At 40.7% G+C, this 15,709-nt stretch overlaps 1 protein-coding gene across 2 annotated transcripts; it reads right to left on the reverse strand.

The window, feature by feature from the left end:
- Positions 1-1,785: 1,785 nt before the first annotated feature.
- RB195_001155 (uncharacterized protein) lies at positions 1,786-14,923 on the reverse strand (the record flags this gene model as incomplete). 2 transcript variants are annotated; one of them, XM_064197802.1, is made up of 14 exons in its annotated part: positions 1,786-1,923; positions 3,136-3,243; positions 3,310-3,380; positions 5,604-5,733; positions 6,143-6,267; positions 6,384-6,468; positions 6,649-6,751; positions 7,919-8,017; positions 8,084-8,163; positions 8,250-8,384; positions 8,460-8,550; positions 9,017-9,111; positions 9,382-9,512; positions 9,568-9,610. In XM_064197802.1, 14 exons carry the CDS (start codon positions 9,608-9,610, stop codon positions 1,786-1,788), a joined length of 1,434 nt encoding a protein of 477 aa, XP_064053683.1. The 2 variants fall into 2 exon arrangements, with proteins under 2 accessions (XP_064053683.1, XP_064053682.1); XM_064197801.1 differs by lacking the exons at positions 9,382-9,512; positions 9,568-9,610 and adding an exon at positions 14,843-14,923.
- Between the last annotated feature and the right edge of the window lie 786 nt (positions 14,924-15,709).

Below are 15,709 nucleotides of genomic sequence, written 5' to 3' on the forward strand. Positions count from 1 at the left end.
GCAAACTTTACTAGTTTTTCTTTCACGAAGCAAAACAGTTTTGAGTAATAATTATGACAAAACGCCTAGTCTCGTGAGGCAGAATCGTGAGATTCCTGTACTCAAAACGCGCGGGAACCATCATTCTGCAGACGACACCCATGTGTCGATCCAGAGCAAGCAGAAATGTTCTGCACATAAGATCAATCGACTTCATAACACTTCAACAACATCTCCATACTTATCAACGACAACGCGAACTTCTACTCCCACTAACACTGTTCACCAAACTCGTCAGTGCAAGGCTTCACTGTTCCTCAATGCACATCGGGGGGACTGATCATCGGCACAACAGAAAAACATGACATGATCGAAGTGTACAGCGACACCGTCTGCATCTCCAATTACATTAGTGAATCGGAGATCTTTCTAGCAACTTTCATCATTCTGTTCGAGTATGCCATCACAATATTGTCATGGATCAATGGCTTTGGACAAATCTACGCAAGACTTGAATGGGTAGGACTACTGATCACTGAACTGCACAATTTGCTGGGAACGCCTCTATAATTCGTAGTGCTGGACAATTACAGAAATCATAACGGTCATCCCAGCCTCGCTACTTACGCTCGTCCTCTGCAGACTCCGTCTGCTCAAGGAAATTATCTGCTCGATAAGCGGAGAAATCAGGCGCAGCCGTCACCGAACCTGTACTATCCCACAATTTCCATCAGTATAAAGGAAAGAAAATCATCCTAACTATAGTTGGGTCAAAACGACATGAAACACGGACCGTTGCGTAAGCGGCCGCGCTCGCAACGGTCCGTGTTTCATGTCGTTTCTCGAAGCGGTGTGGTGGAGACAGCGGTTGGAATCGAGGTGGGACCGTGGCGAACTGCAGAGGTAAGTGGCGGTAGCGAGGATCCTTACACGTTCCACCGCTTCGCTTCGAGCGCAGCCGCTTGCGCAACTGTCCGTGCTTCACGTCGTTTTGACCCGACTATACTTCACTTATCAGTGTTTCTACAACTGACATCATCCTGTTCAGATACGGTCAGGATTACGAGTCCATCTCAAAAAAAAAATTTCTCCGCAAATTCAACGGCGCCATCGAGGCGTGTACTGTGGATCTGAATGTACTGAGGAGTGACAGTATTTCATCTTCAACCTACTGGACGAGAGACATGCCTCCTACCACGAAACTCCAATGAAAAACCAGCTGGAACCATTTATCTCCGACTTCAACAAGTTGCTTATTAATGTCAACAAAAAAAAAACCGCATTACTTCACTCGCGGCCGCAGCTTTCACACAAGATTGAATAACCAGTGTTCGGGAACTCAATGCTGCACCGATGAAACTTTATAAAATGAGCTTGCTGCGTGGAAGTGCTGCTCCTTGTTCGATTCCAAAATATCGGTATTCTTGGATTTCGGTGACTTTGGTTACTTACTAGCCATCATGTTCGACAATTGATGCCGATACCTTGTTTTTGGAGCTATCAAAGGGGAACTATGTCTGACGGTTGTTTTGGTGTTGCTGAATACCACAATTACTAGATTTTTATTTGGCACTTTTCATTTTTTATTTGGCATGGAAGAATTTGAGAGCGAAACCTCTCTTTTATAGCATTTTTGGAGCCTTATCTCCTATATATAACGATGGCGAAATGACAAATGTCAGAACAATACTCAGAACACTTTCTATGAGTATCAGCGTTTTTCAGAACACGATTTCCATAAAGAATTCAATACAATTTGTACGGTTTTCTATGTACAGTATATAAAATAGCACAGTATGAGCAAATTCACATGCACTTCAAGTTCCGTCGCCGGACCTTCTCAATGAGTTGTTCAAAATTATTGTCCGTGTAGATGTGTTGCATATCTTGTGCGATCGACTCCAACATGGAATGGTTAACTGTGACAGCATCAGCGACTTTTTTCTGAAATGTCTGCTATATTCCAACTGTTTTCACTTTTTTTTTAACTCAACCCTGGCTAAGACGGAATGGCATTGACTGTCTGGCACCACAAAATTGAAAAACTCTGTGAATAGATGAATTTTGAAGGTAACGTTTGGCATGATTTGCTATGTTAGGTTCCTTCTATAATTCATTACGGTCCGAAATGACGTTTGCAGATATTTCAGCGAAATTGCAGAACTGCGGAGAAAATGTGATGAACTGAAGGCATCAGTATAACCGACAATGCAACTCTTTACACCTACAACTAAGTTGACCGAGTGGAAGCACAAATGTTGGATTTGATTATTCGCATTAGTGTGAGGAGTTCTTTCGTCGGGTAATTTCACCAGCACCAGCAATCAACTTTATCTTCCCGTTTAATCTTTTCAATTTAATCTGTGGATGTAAGTAGTTGACTTTTTTGGTAAGTCGATAGCTCGTGGGTCCTGCTGCCTCTGATTCTTAAACTCGTAAAGTCCTTTTTTTTACCTTTTCGTTGTGGTACTTGACAGCTATGCACCGAATTCCCTCTCGTAGTAAGAACATTGAAAATTTCCTCAAATGTTGCCTTTGATTCAAATTCTTGAAGAGTTATGGAGCATAGTTATTCCCAAATAATTGCCCATGGGCACTACTAGGTTTCAAATAGCAAAACAGTATCAGAACCACAGAATCGGGAAGGTCGCAGCGCAACAAACCAATGGGCGTTGAGCAGGAACCCCGGAATAGATTGTACTCCTTAGAGAATTATGACAGCAAAAAAAAAGAGCTATTTTTCAGAATGACAAAGAAGGAAGCTTTTGTGCAAAACTTAGCTCGAGTGAACGTTTCACGATCAAATCACTTTCTTTTGATTTGGAGCCTCAAGGATTTAAAGTTTTGTTGTTATCGACTAACATAACTTTGAAAACGTAAACCAACACACCCGCATTAGAATTTGCACTAACGAAAAACTTCCGAATTAAATAAATTCTGTTAGTTCTTCACCACACAGCAAGATCTTCATCAAAATCCAGCGATTTCAAACAGCAAACACAAACAACCTACAAAGAGTACCTCGTCTGGAAACGTCGTTCTTCTAGTCTCCCTTAGGATCTCGCGCTTGAAATTTCAAAACAATATCAAAATATGTCAGTGTTCTCATTTAAACATTAACGGACATATGTCACGCCAAAAACGGACCCTCCTTACCGTGTATGAAACAGAGTACAGCTCAAATCCCTGAGAAACAGCTTCTCTGGCAATATCTTCAGGTTCAGGCCCTTTATTGCTCCATCCATCGGTGAAAACTATCATCACCTGAAGCAGTGGCTTTGAGGAACATTAGTAAAAATTTGTGAAGAACAATAAGGAACGCTAGTTCACCCTAGTTGCAATGCCAGGCCTTGCTCCTTCTTTTTCGCTAGTTTGTTTGATTCCTTCTTTGATACCAGCACCTAGAAATGCAATATTCAAATGGTTCCACGATCGATCCCTTTCAAACTAAATTTACTGAACAACTTGATCGAATAATGCTGTGGAGATGCTGTCTGTACAATTTGTACATGAAAGCCTCTCTTTTTGAATTCTCATCAGACCTTAATTAAGCTTCAGCTGGTAAGGACAATTTTAAACTGAGAATTTGAAGTAACAGCAGACTATTACGCGCTGTGTGATTGAAAATGCTGTATTTGGAAGCTAAATCTTAGCTTGGCCGATTTATGGATATGGAGGGAACCAGCAAATACTGGGGTTGACTAGCTGATCGCTATTGAGGGCTCTTTAAAAGTCTTCTCGCTTCCCTCACTTCTCAACAATTTTAGGTGACATTAGGGCTGGCGACTGGTGTATGTAGTCCTACAGCGGCTCTCAGATTTTCACTGATGTTGTGTCACCCAAAAAAAGAACAGGATTTCGCAGTGATACCTCCACTATTCACACCAATATTGTAATCTGCAAAAAAGTTGAGATTAGACCTAAAAAGTGACCGATTGCATCACGACTTCACGATTAGATCCGTTGTGTTGTCGTGTGAGTCGTTAAATGCAGCAATTACGCCATACAAAGTTAAGCGCGTTGGGAACTTTCCGTATGTGGATGGGAAGCGTTAGGAGCATAGTTCACGAGTATTATATGCGCTGCCGCGCTCAATATCGCCTAATTATAAAAAAAACCGTGGACTACGACCTTGTCGCCCTGGACTCCTCTACTGTCTTTTAAATGTTCTCACATAAAAATGGCATCTAATAATCAATCTAAGGCACCTAATAACGTTCCACGTCTGCGAAAGCAGGCGTACGCACCGCATCAGACCGGGAGCAAAGAGAGCTAGCTAGTGTCAGCAGACCGTTGGTTGTTCGCATGCACGCGCACGCAGCGCGTAAGCCTGCCTCGTGCGGACTCGGACGCGGCGCGTTATTAGCTGTCTCGTATGGAGATCCGGTCCCACACGTTTCGTGCCCTTTTTTCTGAATGACTAAAAGATTTAATTGCTAATGCTGGCCACGAAGGAGGAATCATGACTTCAGAGAATTTGTTTGCAAATTTTTGAACACGACTGACAATTTTCTGATCCTACTGTAGCTCTAAATTTTTGTAAGCTTAGCCGTTTACAGTAATTCAACACGAGATAGCTAATGTAGTTATATGTCGTACACAACAGAATCTATAAAAGAAAATGGCTTCCAATCTAGCTACGTTTTCTATATCATTTCCATTCACATCCTAGAACATTCAGTTATCCGCTTTTGTATGATATTGCAATAGAAAGAATTCCAAGAAAAAAGAAAGGTTCAAAAGAAGAGGATATACTTTCGAAGGCATTTTCTGAAATGTACTTTGAAAAGTCTGCAATTAAATCTGCGATAATAGTTCTAAGAAGAATCTACAACAGGAATTAATTTGTGAAGTATGCGTTTTCTTTGCCTATGCGGTAGAATGCTCAAACAACTGAGTAAATGAACTGGATTCGGATGATGTTTCGCAACGAATGTAATAGGATTCATAGTCCTGTTCAACTATATTCATATCAATTAGAATGTCAAAGCAAGGTTAATTTTTACCCTTATCGAATTGTTCATGTGCTCACATTTCTTACAAATCCATAGGTTGTTTTTGTTTAACTTTAACTTTAATCTCAATCAGGTGGATGGCCACTATTAGTTGACAGATTCCTTACCCAGAGCTCTTTTCCCCATTATTTTCCTCAGCTATTAATTGTCCTCTATGAAACTTTCTCTCTACAGTAAATAGTGGAAGGGTCCTTCGTCACCCCCGTTGGTCAACATCGAACTAATAAAGGAAAACTGCGGTTTCGTATGCGAAGGCGTAGTTTCCAAGGGCTGCCCTTGTTCGACATCAATGACTGCGGACAGATGACACGAAACTGGTTTCTCGAACGCACACACACAGTGTCCCTTTGACTATGTGATAATGTCCTCCACCCGTATCATTTTCAACACGTGCACTTCTCGAAAAACAATAGAAACCTTGACCTCAACTATCTCTCTCAGCTGCCTTTTTGAACAAAAGACACGTTCGAAAAGGAGTGGCAAAGCAATGATATTGATGGCTGCCTATCACGAGGTAAACAACCGCAGAAATGCCAAAATAGAGAGACTATCCAGAAGTGGAAACTCCACCAAAGATCGGTCGTGAAAGTTCGCGAAGTGCGGACAAACCTATTGCAGTCGTGCCTCCGCTTGTCTCAAGCTGTGCGATTGCATGGAGCACTTCGGGTTGTGTTTTGTATCGCTTGAGATTGAATTTTGTACGAGTTTTGCCGACTGTTGCAAACGTAACGACCGCAACCTGAACGATGGATGAAATTTTGAGACTCGCATCTTTAAACACAATAAGCAAGTCTAAACAATTGCGATACAATAGCTTCTATTCATCGACCATTTCTTTGTTTCCAGTCTGAAGCTTTGTAAACTTGTTGAAGACAGCCCGTAAAGTTGGCTCATACAGTAAGCATTTTCTTTATTATTACTACCAACTTCCTTTGTATTCTAATTTACAAGAGCTTTGCATAACCATAATTCCAGTTCCCAGCATCCCGTCGGATCGGATTATCATGCGTGAGCATGAAAAGCAAAGGTAAAATGATCCTACAATGATCTACAACGATCCCCCTGTGAACAACTGTCGTCTTCATATTTTCATATCGTTCTTGCGACAAGTCGTGTGCGTCTGCCAACATCTCTATTATAGCTCTCACTTGTGTGTAGTGCGGTCCAATCTTAAGTGCACTGATCAGTTTTTGCGCCAATTCTTTGTAGAACCTTATGATTGGATCTGTTGTAGTCGAGAAGTCCATGACCAGTACGAGGTCCAATTCGCAACCTGAAAAAAGGGCAGTGACAGTTGTGGGTGAAGTAACAGTCTTTGGAACGAGATCAGTGACGCAAATTTTTGTGTAAAGCAGCCTGTAAAACATCAACTATAGAAAATAACTGTACCAGTTATGGGATTCGTGGTGGTTGTGGTTGTCGTGGTAGTGGTAGTTGTTGTTGTGGTGGTGGTGGTAGTAGTTCGACATTTCTCCTGAAAATTGAACTCATTATTTGAAAAGTAGGTCTATCAGAGTTACTGTGTTAGTTATTGGTTCATTTTCACATTCCAAATGTTACAACCTGAAAGTTATGTGCACAAGACAGTATCGTTATGTGAGACACAAAACACATAAATCACGGATAAATGATTCATTCGACATTTTTGTCGCACCTGTGCCTGACGAAGAAGTCGCTTTGTGATGTCAGTGGCCAACTCCCTACCTCGATGCAGAACGATATGATTCACATTACCAGTGATGTCGAGTAGTTCTCGTCTGGAACGTCATGACGTAATCACACAAACAGCGAAGGAATGTGGGCATGAGTTCGGTGAACCACAAATGTGGTGGTGTAAAGAATGAGCAGGTCATCATCTCTGTTTTGCTCTTCGCTGTCGAAGAATTGGAAAGTGCATTTGATTTCTGTATGGGTGTAGTGGATCTATCTTTCAAACGTCTCACTAATTCGTAAAATTCTAACGTTGTTCTGAAGCGGAGTTCACTCTTACGGTATTGGTTGCGTAAAAATGCTTGTTAGGCTCTTTCCTCGTGTTGATGTTTTTGAGAGGTGATGCAGATACACCTTTGACTTGTTATTACAGTCGATCTGTCACCTACATTGCGTTATTCAGGTGATACGTTCACACGAGTTGAAAATTCGGCATTTCTTGCCGTATTTTCAGTGTCCGAGAGAAGAATTAGTGATGGAAGAGATTGAGAGAGAGGTAAAAGAGTGAAAACTACTCCAAATTCCTTTAGTGATCATCTAAATGAAAGTAAGCGCTAAGGAACTGATTTATGGTCTTTTACAGAAATGCGTATCAAGTACAAGTTTATACATATGAATAGTCGAAATTACGAGTCGAATAACTAAGCGCGCTTTACTCATGGGAAAAGGTTTGAGATTGAGGTAACCATGTATTGTTGGGCATTTATTTCATCACAGGTTCTACGTACACATTTGAGAAATCGCATTAACATGGAGACATCCATAAAAGTATGTCCTTCCTTCAGTTAAAAAGAAGAAAGAATGTTTTGGAGCATTTTTAGCCTCTAGAAATGTCTGAGACATCGAATTATGTGTCCTTCTAAAATGCAAGAGAAATATATCGCAACAAAAAATGCTAACATTGACCTAAAGAATTAAACACGTTAAATTTTTTTGTCCTTTCCTTTTGTGCTCTAAAAAAGAACTTTTTTTGCAGTGAAAAGTTTGTAGGTATGGTGTAAATTTTCAACCTATTCCAAAAATATTTTCATCAGAGAAATCTGTTTCTTCTCAGAAATCCTTTCCGTATCTTAGTTTTCGCCAAGAATTGAGTGCTTTAACTGACAGAAACATTAAATTTCAAATCAATTTTGTGCTCCAAATAGGAAAAAAATTAAGAGTCTGCTAAGAGGGCAAGCGTTTGTTACTTTTCTCATTAAGGAGAGTTCACGAACTTATCGACTTTCTCAGGTTCTCCCGTAGCCGCAGCGAATATCCAGGTGTTGTACTCACGTTGTAGGCGTTGCCCCGCCTCTTTTGGATCATCAGCCGATCTGAAATCGAAGTGGAATCTTTTATTGGTTTTTAAGTCACCACAAACATTGCAGTTCTCTATTCACCTTCCATCGGTGACTACCAAAACAAGTGTTGAGATTGTTTTGTTTCGTTGATTCATTAGCTGCTGAGCCACTTCAAGAGCCTGTAAATGATAACTTCATTTTAAATAATTAATTTCAAATAATAACACGTTATAAAAAACAGGGCCGAAGCAGATCGATCACATACCCTCTTAGTACTTGTCGTCCCACCTATAGCTCGCAACCCATTTGTGATTCTAACGAACTCTTCGTTGTTTTTTGCGAAATTCCAGGGAAAAATTTCTCTTCTATAACTTGGACCTGAGTATACCACCATCGCAACCTGAAAATCGCGAATACTAATTTTCCGTAGTTTTTTTTCCTTTGCAATTTTCTTCAGTAAGAATTTTGTTTTCACCCTGTGCTTGAGAGGTCCAATTTGAAGCTCTTCGGAGACATCTATGACAAATTTTCGACTCTTGTTGAAACCTCCTTTTACTGAGTCTGACCTAAAGCAAACAAAGTACCAGGTCAAGTAGATTTCCGCATAGTATTCATCAAATTTAAAATTTTTCCACTCTCTTCTTCGTTTTTATCCTACGTCAAGTTGCGTCTCATCTAATAACGTAAAGTGGAGCTGTTCAGAATCTTGACTTAAGCTTTTTTTCTGAAGTTCTCGTGTTTTTGCTGAGAAAAAACAATCTTCTGCTCATTTTTGGATGAAAAAGTCTTCTTGGAGTTGGATATGGGCCTAGTGATGATGCTTCGCGCATGTTTGTTCCTGGGTGACTCACAGATAGTACTAGTGATTAATTAGTGTCACTTTTTAAGGAGAATACTTAATAGGTGTTAATTTTTTCCTCGTTCTTGTCTCACTTTCATGAAAGGAAGGAGTGGTTGATATGTTTTGGCAGCATTCAGAAATCTGCACACCACACAGACATGTGTTTATTGACTTATGAAAATCCGTCTTACCTGTCCAGAACAATAAGCACATTAAGTTCACAAGCAACAGGGAACAGTGGGGTGGTCTGAGAATACACCGTGGCCAGCACGGCCACAAAAAATATCTGAAAACGAAATACATGAGATATGTCAGCTTCCTCCATGCATTAGCCATAATTCGGCTACACCAAACAACTGAAACAGCTGAACCAGCCGCTTTCGCTATCAGTTGATGTTGCTTGTCGGGGAAAACTGGTTGACTGATCAAACTCAAAGTAGTTTTTGGCTCACAAAAATAGTTGTTTATTGTTTACGATTGGTAGTACAGGCGAAAAAGTTGAAGCGAAAACCGTTGATGAGAGAACAAAACCATCAGAACAACGAAATTCTCTTACCGTGACATGAACATACGGTTGCCGCAGCTGCATGGTAGCGGCGAAGAAAGAACTATCGTTGCCCGTCGCACCAATCACTTCGACCAGCTGAGGACACACCCACCATGCCAGGTTTACAAAGTTCTCAGACGCTAGGCATTTTAATTACGATGATGAACTTAAGAATCATTTAGGGTTCGTACGCACCTTTGGATCCTAGAGATCTCCGATGGATTCCAGCCGTTAACATGTGCAAGCACATATATCCTCGCCGTGAAAATTGCTCCGAACATTTTCACGGATTCTTTCGCCTCCTCTTCAATGCTAGATTTGAAAATTTCAAAATCAGTGGGAGGCTCAGAGAGGGCTTGCTAAATTGAAATCAAAATTGTCGTCTTTATGTAACCACGTCGAACCCGCGGCTCCAGTGAATTCATTATTGTTCTGAGCAGTGACCGAAAATTTTTTTAAAGTTTTTGTTTTTATGTTAAAGGTAGATGCTGGGTCCAAACTGTTGCACAAGGTGCTTCGTCTTGAAGTTTTAAGAGACAGGGAGAGAACGTTACCCATTTCACGTCATGCAGAAGACAGGAGCGGACAGGCATCACCTCTAAAAAGTTCTCAGGTTCAACTTTCTGTGCTCACTGATACTCTACTAATTTTTCTGACATGACTCGTTACCATAAATGGTAGGTCCCATTCTCATTTCATTTCATTTCAATTTGTAGAATATTGACTGAGATCACATTTATTGTTTATTTGTATTCATTCCTTGCCTCTTACTACGGGCACGCCTTTGAGCGTAATAAATAAATAAATAAGTAAATCAATAAATATCCTTTGAACTACAATATATTTCAGGTTGGAAGTTAACCAACGAAATAATGACTTTATTCGAAACCACAATAAATGTCTGTAGATACAAAATTTGCGAAGAGATGCAAACCGAACTAATCTATGCGAATAGGTGCTTCTTGAGTGAAAAAATTCAAATAATATTTTCCGGTAAGTTTCCGGAAAGGCAGCACACCGTGAAATTGACTATATTAGGGTCTCCCATGTGTAAATAGATAGGGTTAGAGGTGTAGGTCACGACTATGGACGCGATCACGCTCAACTTCCCCCGAACTGTCCTGAGAAACGGCTTGATGATCGAATTTTCCTACGAGGCACCTAATAAAGTGTCACGTGTATATGAGCGGGCAGACACGCTGCATCTGCCAGCGGACAGCCAATGAGCTGTTACCGCTGACGCATATGCGCGTCTATCAGCGAGCAGGGGAGTCATCGTCTATTGCGTATGCTCTTGCGTACGTCACGTCGTTAGATGTCTTGTGAGAAAATTCGCTGGCAGCCCCATTTCTCAAGTCATTTTTAAAGAAAATTAGATGGAAATAGGTGTGATTGCTTTCAAATTTTAGGGCACATTTTTTCATGAGGAGATCCCAACATCGCCAAGATTGCGGTATGCTTCCTTCAATCGATCGGTAGGGTAGGATCGCTTTCTGTCCATTTCTGCAGTCATACTTTTTTTGCTATTAACTTTATTTTGTCCTGCCAACATTATTCGAAATATTCAATAAACTTCTCCCCTTTCTTTTTTAACGAATAAAATACAATGATTCGCCGACATAAAATGACGTGAAAGTATTATCATTATGATAAAGACAGGATCCAACACAAGTTCAAGTACACTGCTTGCTACCGTTTGCGAAGGTGTAGGTATGCACGTGCCTCACTTGAAAGAAGACGGAGGTGTACATTCCGAAGAAATCTTACGCATTTAACCAACACAACCACGACACGATTGCGAACGTCACATGTACATTTTGATAATTTTTTCTTAGAATTATTGCAAGGTGCCGGTGCACCATTTGCGCAACTGATCTCGCCATATAACGCCTACGCACCCATGGGACGCGGAAGCCGTCCCCCGTACTACTTCGCTGAGTCATTAAACCCATCCAGGAAGTTTTTTACGTGTACACCTTAATATAACGCCGTCGCTTGGGATGAAAACCTTTCGTCAACAACCATTTTTCGCTGAATATATTCTTTGCTTGGGAAACGAAGTCTTGTGCAATGTAAGAATCAGCACACCACAAAATTGACTATGTTGGGATCTTCAATGAACAGTATAGCGTTCGGAATGTAGGCTACGACTATGGACGTATTCACTCCAGCTCTCCTAATCGTCCTAAACAACGTCCTAGGAACTTCTTCGATAGCGCACTACCTTAGCACATCCTTGCGCCGCATCCTTGACCGTTTCCCAAGCCGTTTTTCATGACGGCTAGGGAGAGTTGAGCAGGATCACGCTTACACCCGTAATTACATCTTCGTCAAGTTCCTAAAGTGCTGTCTTATATGAATTTAAAATTGCATTTTAGTATGAGGGTGAAATCTGGTGTGAATCTTGTAACAGTGGTGCACTTTGCAGTCCACTGTACCTGCATAACTGTTGCAGGTGACTGAGAAATTTCAATTCAAAAATTTCAAAATTCGAAATTTCGGGAACATCGTTCTCTCACAGAGCTAGAGCAAATAGAACAACAACTAGACACACGTTTTCCATAGGCATAACATAATTTTGCATTTTTGTTTGTAATATGATGCAATGGAAAGCCAGTTTCTAGGTCAAGGTTTGTGAATTGTTTCGTTCAATTTTTCTTCCAGTTTGCCGAGATGGTTTCAAAACAGTCTTTAGGCACACTGTGTAGTGACGAATGTACACGTTCCAAGAAATTAAGTGCGCGAAGCATTTTGCCGTGAGCGAAGTCAACCACACAACATTCCGTGAAGATTGAGTCAATAACGGTGAGTTGTTGACCAAAGAACGTATGCCGCCCCGTTGGGTTGTTCAGGTGTTGTTACTGGCACATCACAAGGAATAATCAGGTCAAAATAACTTTCCTGAGGCTTCTTGCAGTCGCATAAGCAGCTGCTCTCGAAGGGGCGCAGTGGAGGCAGCGATTGGGATCGAGGAGACCCTCGCTGGCTCCATTCAGCCATGCAGTACGACTGGGGTTATTATATACTCTGAAACTCTTCAAATATCAAGAAATTGCCGTTTTGATTCTCATTCTGTTGACAAACTTAGCTCAGGCTCAAGCTTCTTATTACATCAATTCATGACAAGTATTATTATTTATGCGATTTTCAAGTGTTTAATTAACAATATAATCAATAATAAACATATTATTCATAAATACCCTACACACAATACACCTGAACTGCATGAAGAATCTTAATAACTTTGCTAAGATATGAGTATCTAGTCTGTTTGTGCGATCCCCTTGACATATATTTACCATATTCACATATATAGGATCCACTTCCCGGCTTAACGTAGCTGAAAATAGCTGGCTTTTCCTTGTGAATTTATTCGAATTCACTCCTCCTTACCAAAGAGCCTTGAAAGTGAATCCTCTTTTTTCTATCTTTCTATTTTTCTATCTTTTTTCTTTTCTTTTCTATTTCTATCTCTCTTATTCATATTGTGACTTCAATTCTTCCTTTCGTTTGAAGGTAGAGACGGAACGGAAACCTATTAAAATCCCTACTCTTACACCCTTGCAATTCTATTCTATGATAAAAAAAAATATCGTCAGAACTAATCCCACATTGATCGCAACCCCAGACGTACCGTGTCGAGCGCGTATACATTCAGTTGCACTGGACTTCAGGTCATTTTGACTCGACTGTGCATTCTATTTGTATGGAGATTTTTTTTTTCACTTATGATGAGACTGTGCTGTGCGCAGTTCGAAACCATGCAAACAGAATATTTTCAGCAGAAAGCCCTTTGTGTAGAAGATTTTTGCTTGCTTTCAGTACCGCCCACTACAAAGGTTTCCTGATCACTTAAAATAAAGACCTGAACAGAATAGAATTTTTCCCTGTCACATGCAAAGGGTTCTCTGAAAGTATAGTTGATAAAATCATGTCGAAAAATGCCGTTAATATTGCGCTTAAGATTTGCACTAAATCAAGATGACTTTGCCTTAGTATGACGGGGAGCGTATTATCATAAACCGTCAGTCTGCGTTTTGAAGGCAGAATCCCCCAAAGTTGACGATGTTGGGGTCATTCCACGAAAAGATAATGTTAGAAGTGTAGAATATACGTATGAGCTCGCCCACACTCATGCTTCGTGATCATCCTGAAAAGCAGTGTGGGGAACTGCCTTGCTGTAGGATTTTCCATGTCGGGCGCATCATGACACCACCTTTGAGCAAGCGCATGGCCTGCGTGTGTGTTGTGTCACGAATGCCCCATAAAGAGGAGCCGGTGAGCGACAGGTTAGTAGCAGTCATGTTTCAAGGAGAGCATTTTAACCGTTATGGGTATGCTAACCTGCAATTCCACAAAGTTGAGTGATTAGCCTTTTGACTACACGATGGATTGAAAGTTTTTGTTTAGTACAACCACAAAATCCACAAGTAACAAACTTATCGCATTCTCATTTGAAATACTTTTTTTTTCTAAAGTTTTCGAAGGTGGAGTACCTTTACTTTTTGAACTGAAAATCCAAGAAATTGTGATTCATGGCTCTTTTCTAGCCATTATCTTTTGACGACGAATCCTTCTTGCAAGTCTTACTGATGTGACATACTATTTAAAAATGGCAATTACGTTCTCAAATTTCGTTGCAGAGAAAACATGTCATGATGTCTTTTAGTTTCAGTCGAACACACACAAAAAAAAAGAAAACCGAGTGTGAAAGTTTGCTATACGTCAAATCGTCACATTAGACTAAGTCTTTTCCTTCTCTCTTTTTTTTTGACATTTTAATTTTTTCAAGGTTTGCATTGTTCAGAGTTCTTTTGTTTCTTCGGTAATTTCTTCCATATGGATTATGTTTGCTACTTCGTTCTGTATGTGTTTGTAGATTTTTTTTGTCAAGAATTAAAAATTTTTTAGTGTTCCAGTTTTCATGTTGTTATGAAAAGAAAACTTCGTTGTGTGAAAGTACAGTAAACTTTTGTTCCGTTTTTTTTTCTCGCGGTGTTCAAGGTGAAATTCTGAACGCGTTTTGTTCCCGAGAAAGTGAAAAAGTGAGTGGGAAAGGACAGATCTCACGATTTCAAATGAGCAGGTTGATGTCAAAAGGCGAGTTTCACGATGCTCGGACAGTGCGACAGTCAGATAGACTCTTCAGATAGGTTCGCCTATAACAGAAGGCAGAAGGATGTGGTGGTTGTTCGACACCCCAGTTGGGTACGTTGGCGCCAGAATTCAGTAGAACATACCGCATGGTGTCACTTAGATGGAGGGAAAGAGAGGGCTATAAAACGGGTCCACTCGTCCATCCTCTACAGGTTACACTCGTCCGCTTTAGTAGGAGCTAGCTGTTTATGTGATCTGACATAGGTCTTTGGTTTTATAAGTATGATGATTACTTTAGCGTCACTGAGCACTATCTAACACAATTCTGTGTTAATTGTTGAGAAAGAAGGCGAGTAAAGCTTCGATGTTATACCGGTATAAAAGGAAGGGTTATCATGTCATATAATAACGTACTAAGCATTGCCCATGTTCGACTGTCTTTGAATCTCGGCATGTTGAAACGTAGTTTTTAACTGATTTTCTTGAGCTGTAGCCAAGATTGGTATCGGTCTTTATTAAACAGCGGCTAACGTTTCGGCGTTATCGCCTTCGTCAGAGCCTGGAAAACTCAAAGCCATTAGTGACCTATCCCCTCAAGCGCCTCATCACCCTACAGAAAGCACCCAAACGGTAAGCAAACTCAACGTACTAAGCGTTTATATGTACGTTTGTGCATGTACGTGTGTGGATCGGTTCCTACGTCTCTCTGCTCACTGGAATTTCGATCCGCCCACATACATGCATTCCTTCCTTTCTGGCGCCAGAAAGCGATCAAGATAGGTCCAACAGAGTAGAATTTGTGCGTCGACACCGGAAAGCACTGGGAGTTAGTTGCACAGTCGACGCGATGGAACAAAAACTGGAATAAGCGCAATTACTGGCACAGCAGTACCCGCCAATAATTCGAAGTGAGTTTGCCAAAAAATGAGTGAGTCTTTTCGTAACCGTGATAACTGCATGTGTTGGGTTTCATCCCTCTGTATCCTTCCGCACGTCTATTCCTCCGCATGTCTGCCTCAGGCTGGCAACAACCTTTCTTCAGAAGTTGGAAAAAAGCCATAAGAACAACTGTTTAAATAGTAGCTAGCAGATTACTTGATCTTACGTAGAACCTTAACTTTGTTAGTGTGACGACGACGTCCACGCCATTTGATGTTAGCATCATACTATGTTAATTGTTCGAAAGGACGAAAATATCTAATACTTCGAATGTTTCCAAATTCTAGCGGTGCTGAAAGAA

The sequence above is a fragment of the Necator americanus genome, chromosome IV (assembly GCF_031761385.1).
Source record: "Necator americanus strain Aroian chromosome IV, whole genome shotgun sequence".
Taxonomy (NCBI): domain Eukaryota; kingdom Metazoa; phylum Nematoda; class Chromadorea; order Rhabditida; family Ancylostomatidae; genus Necator; species Necator americanus.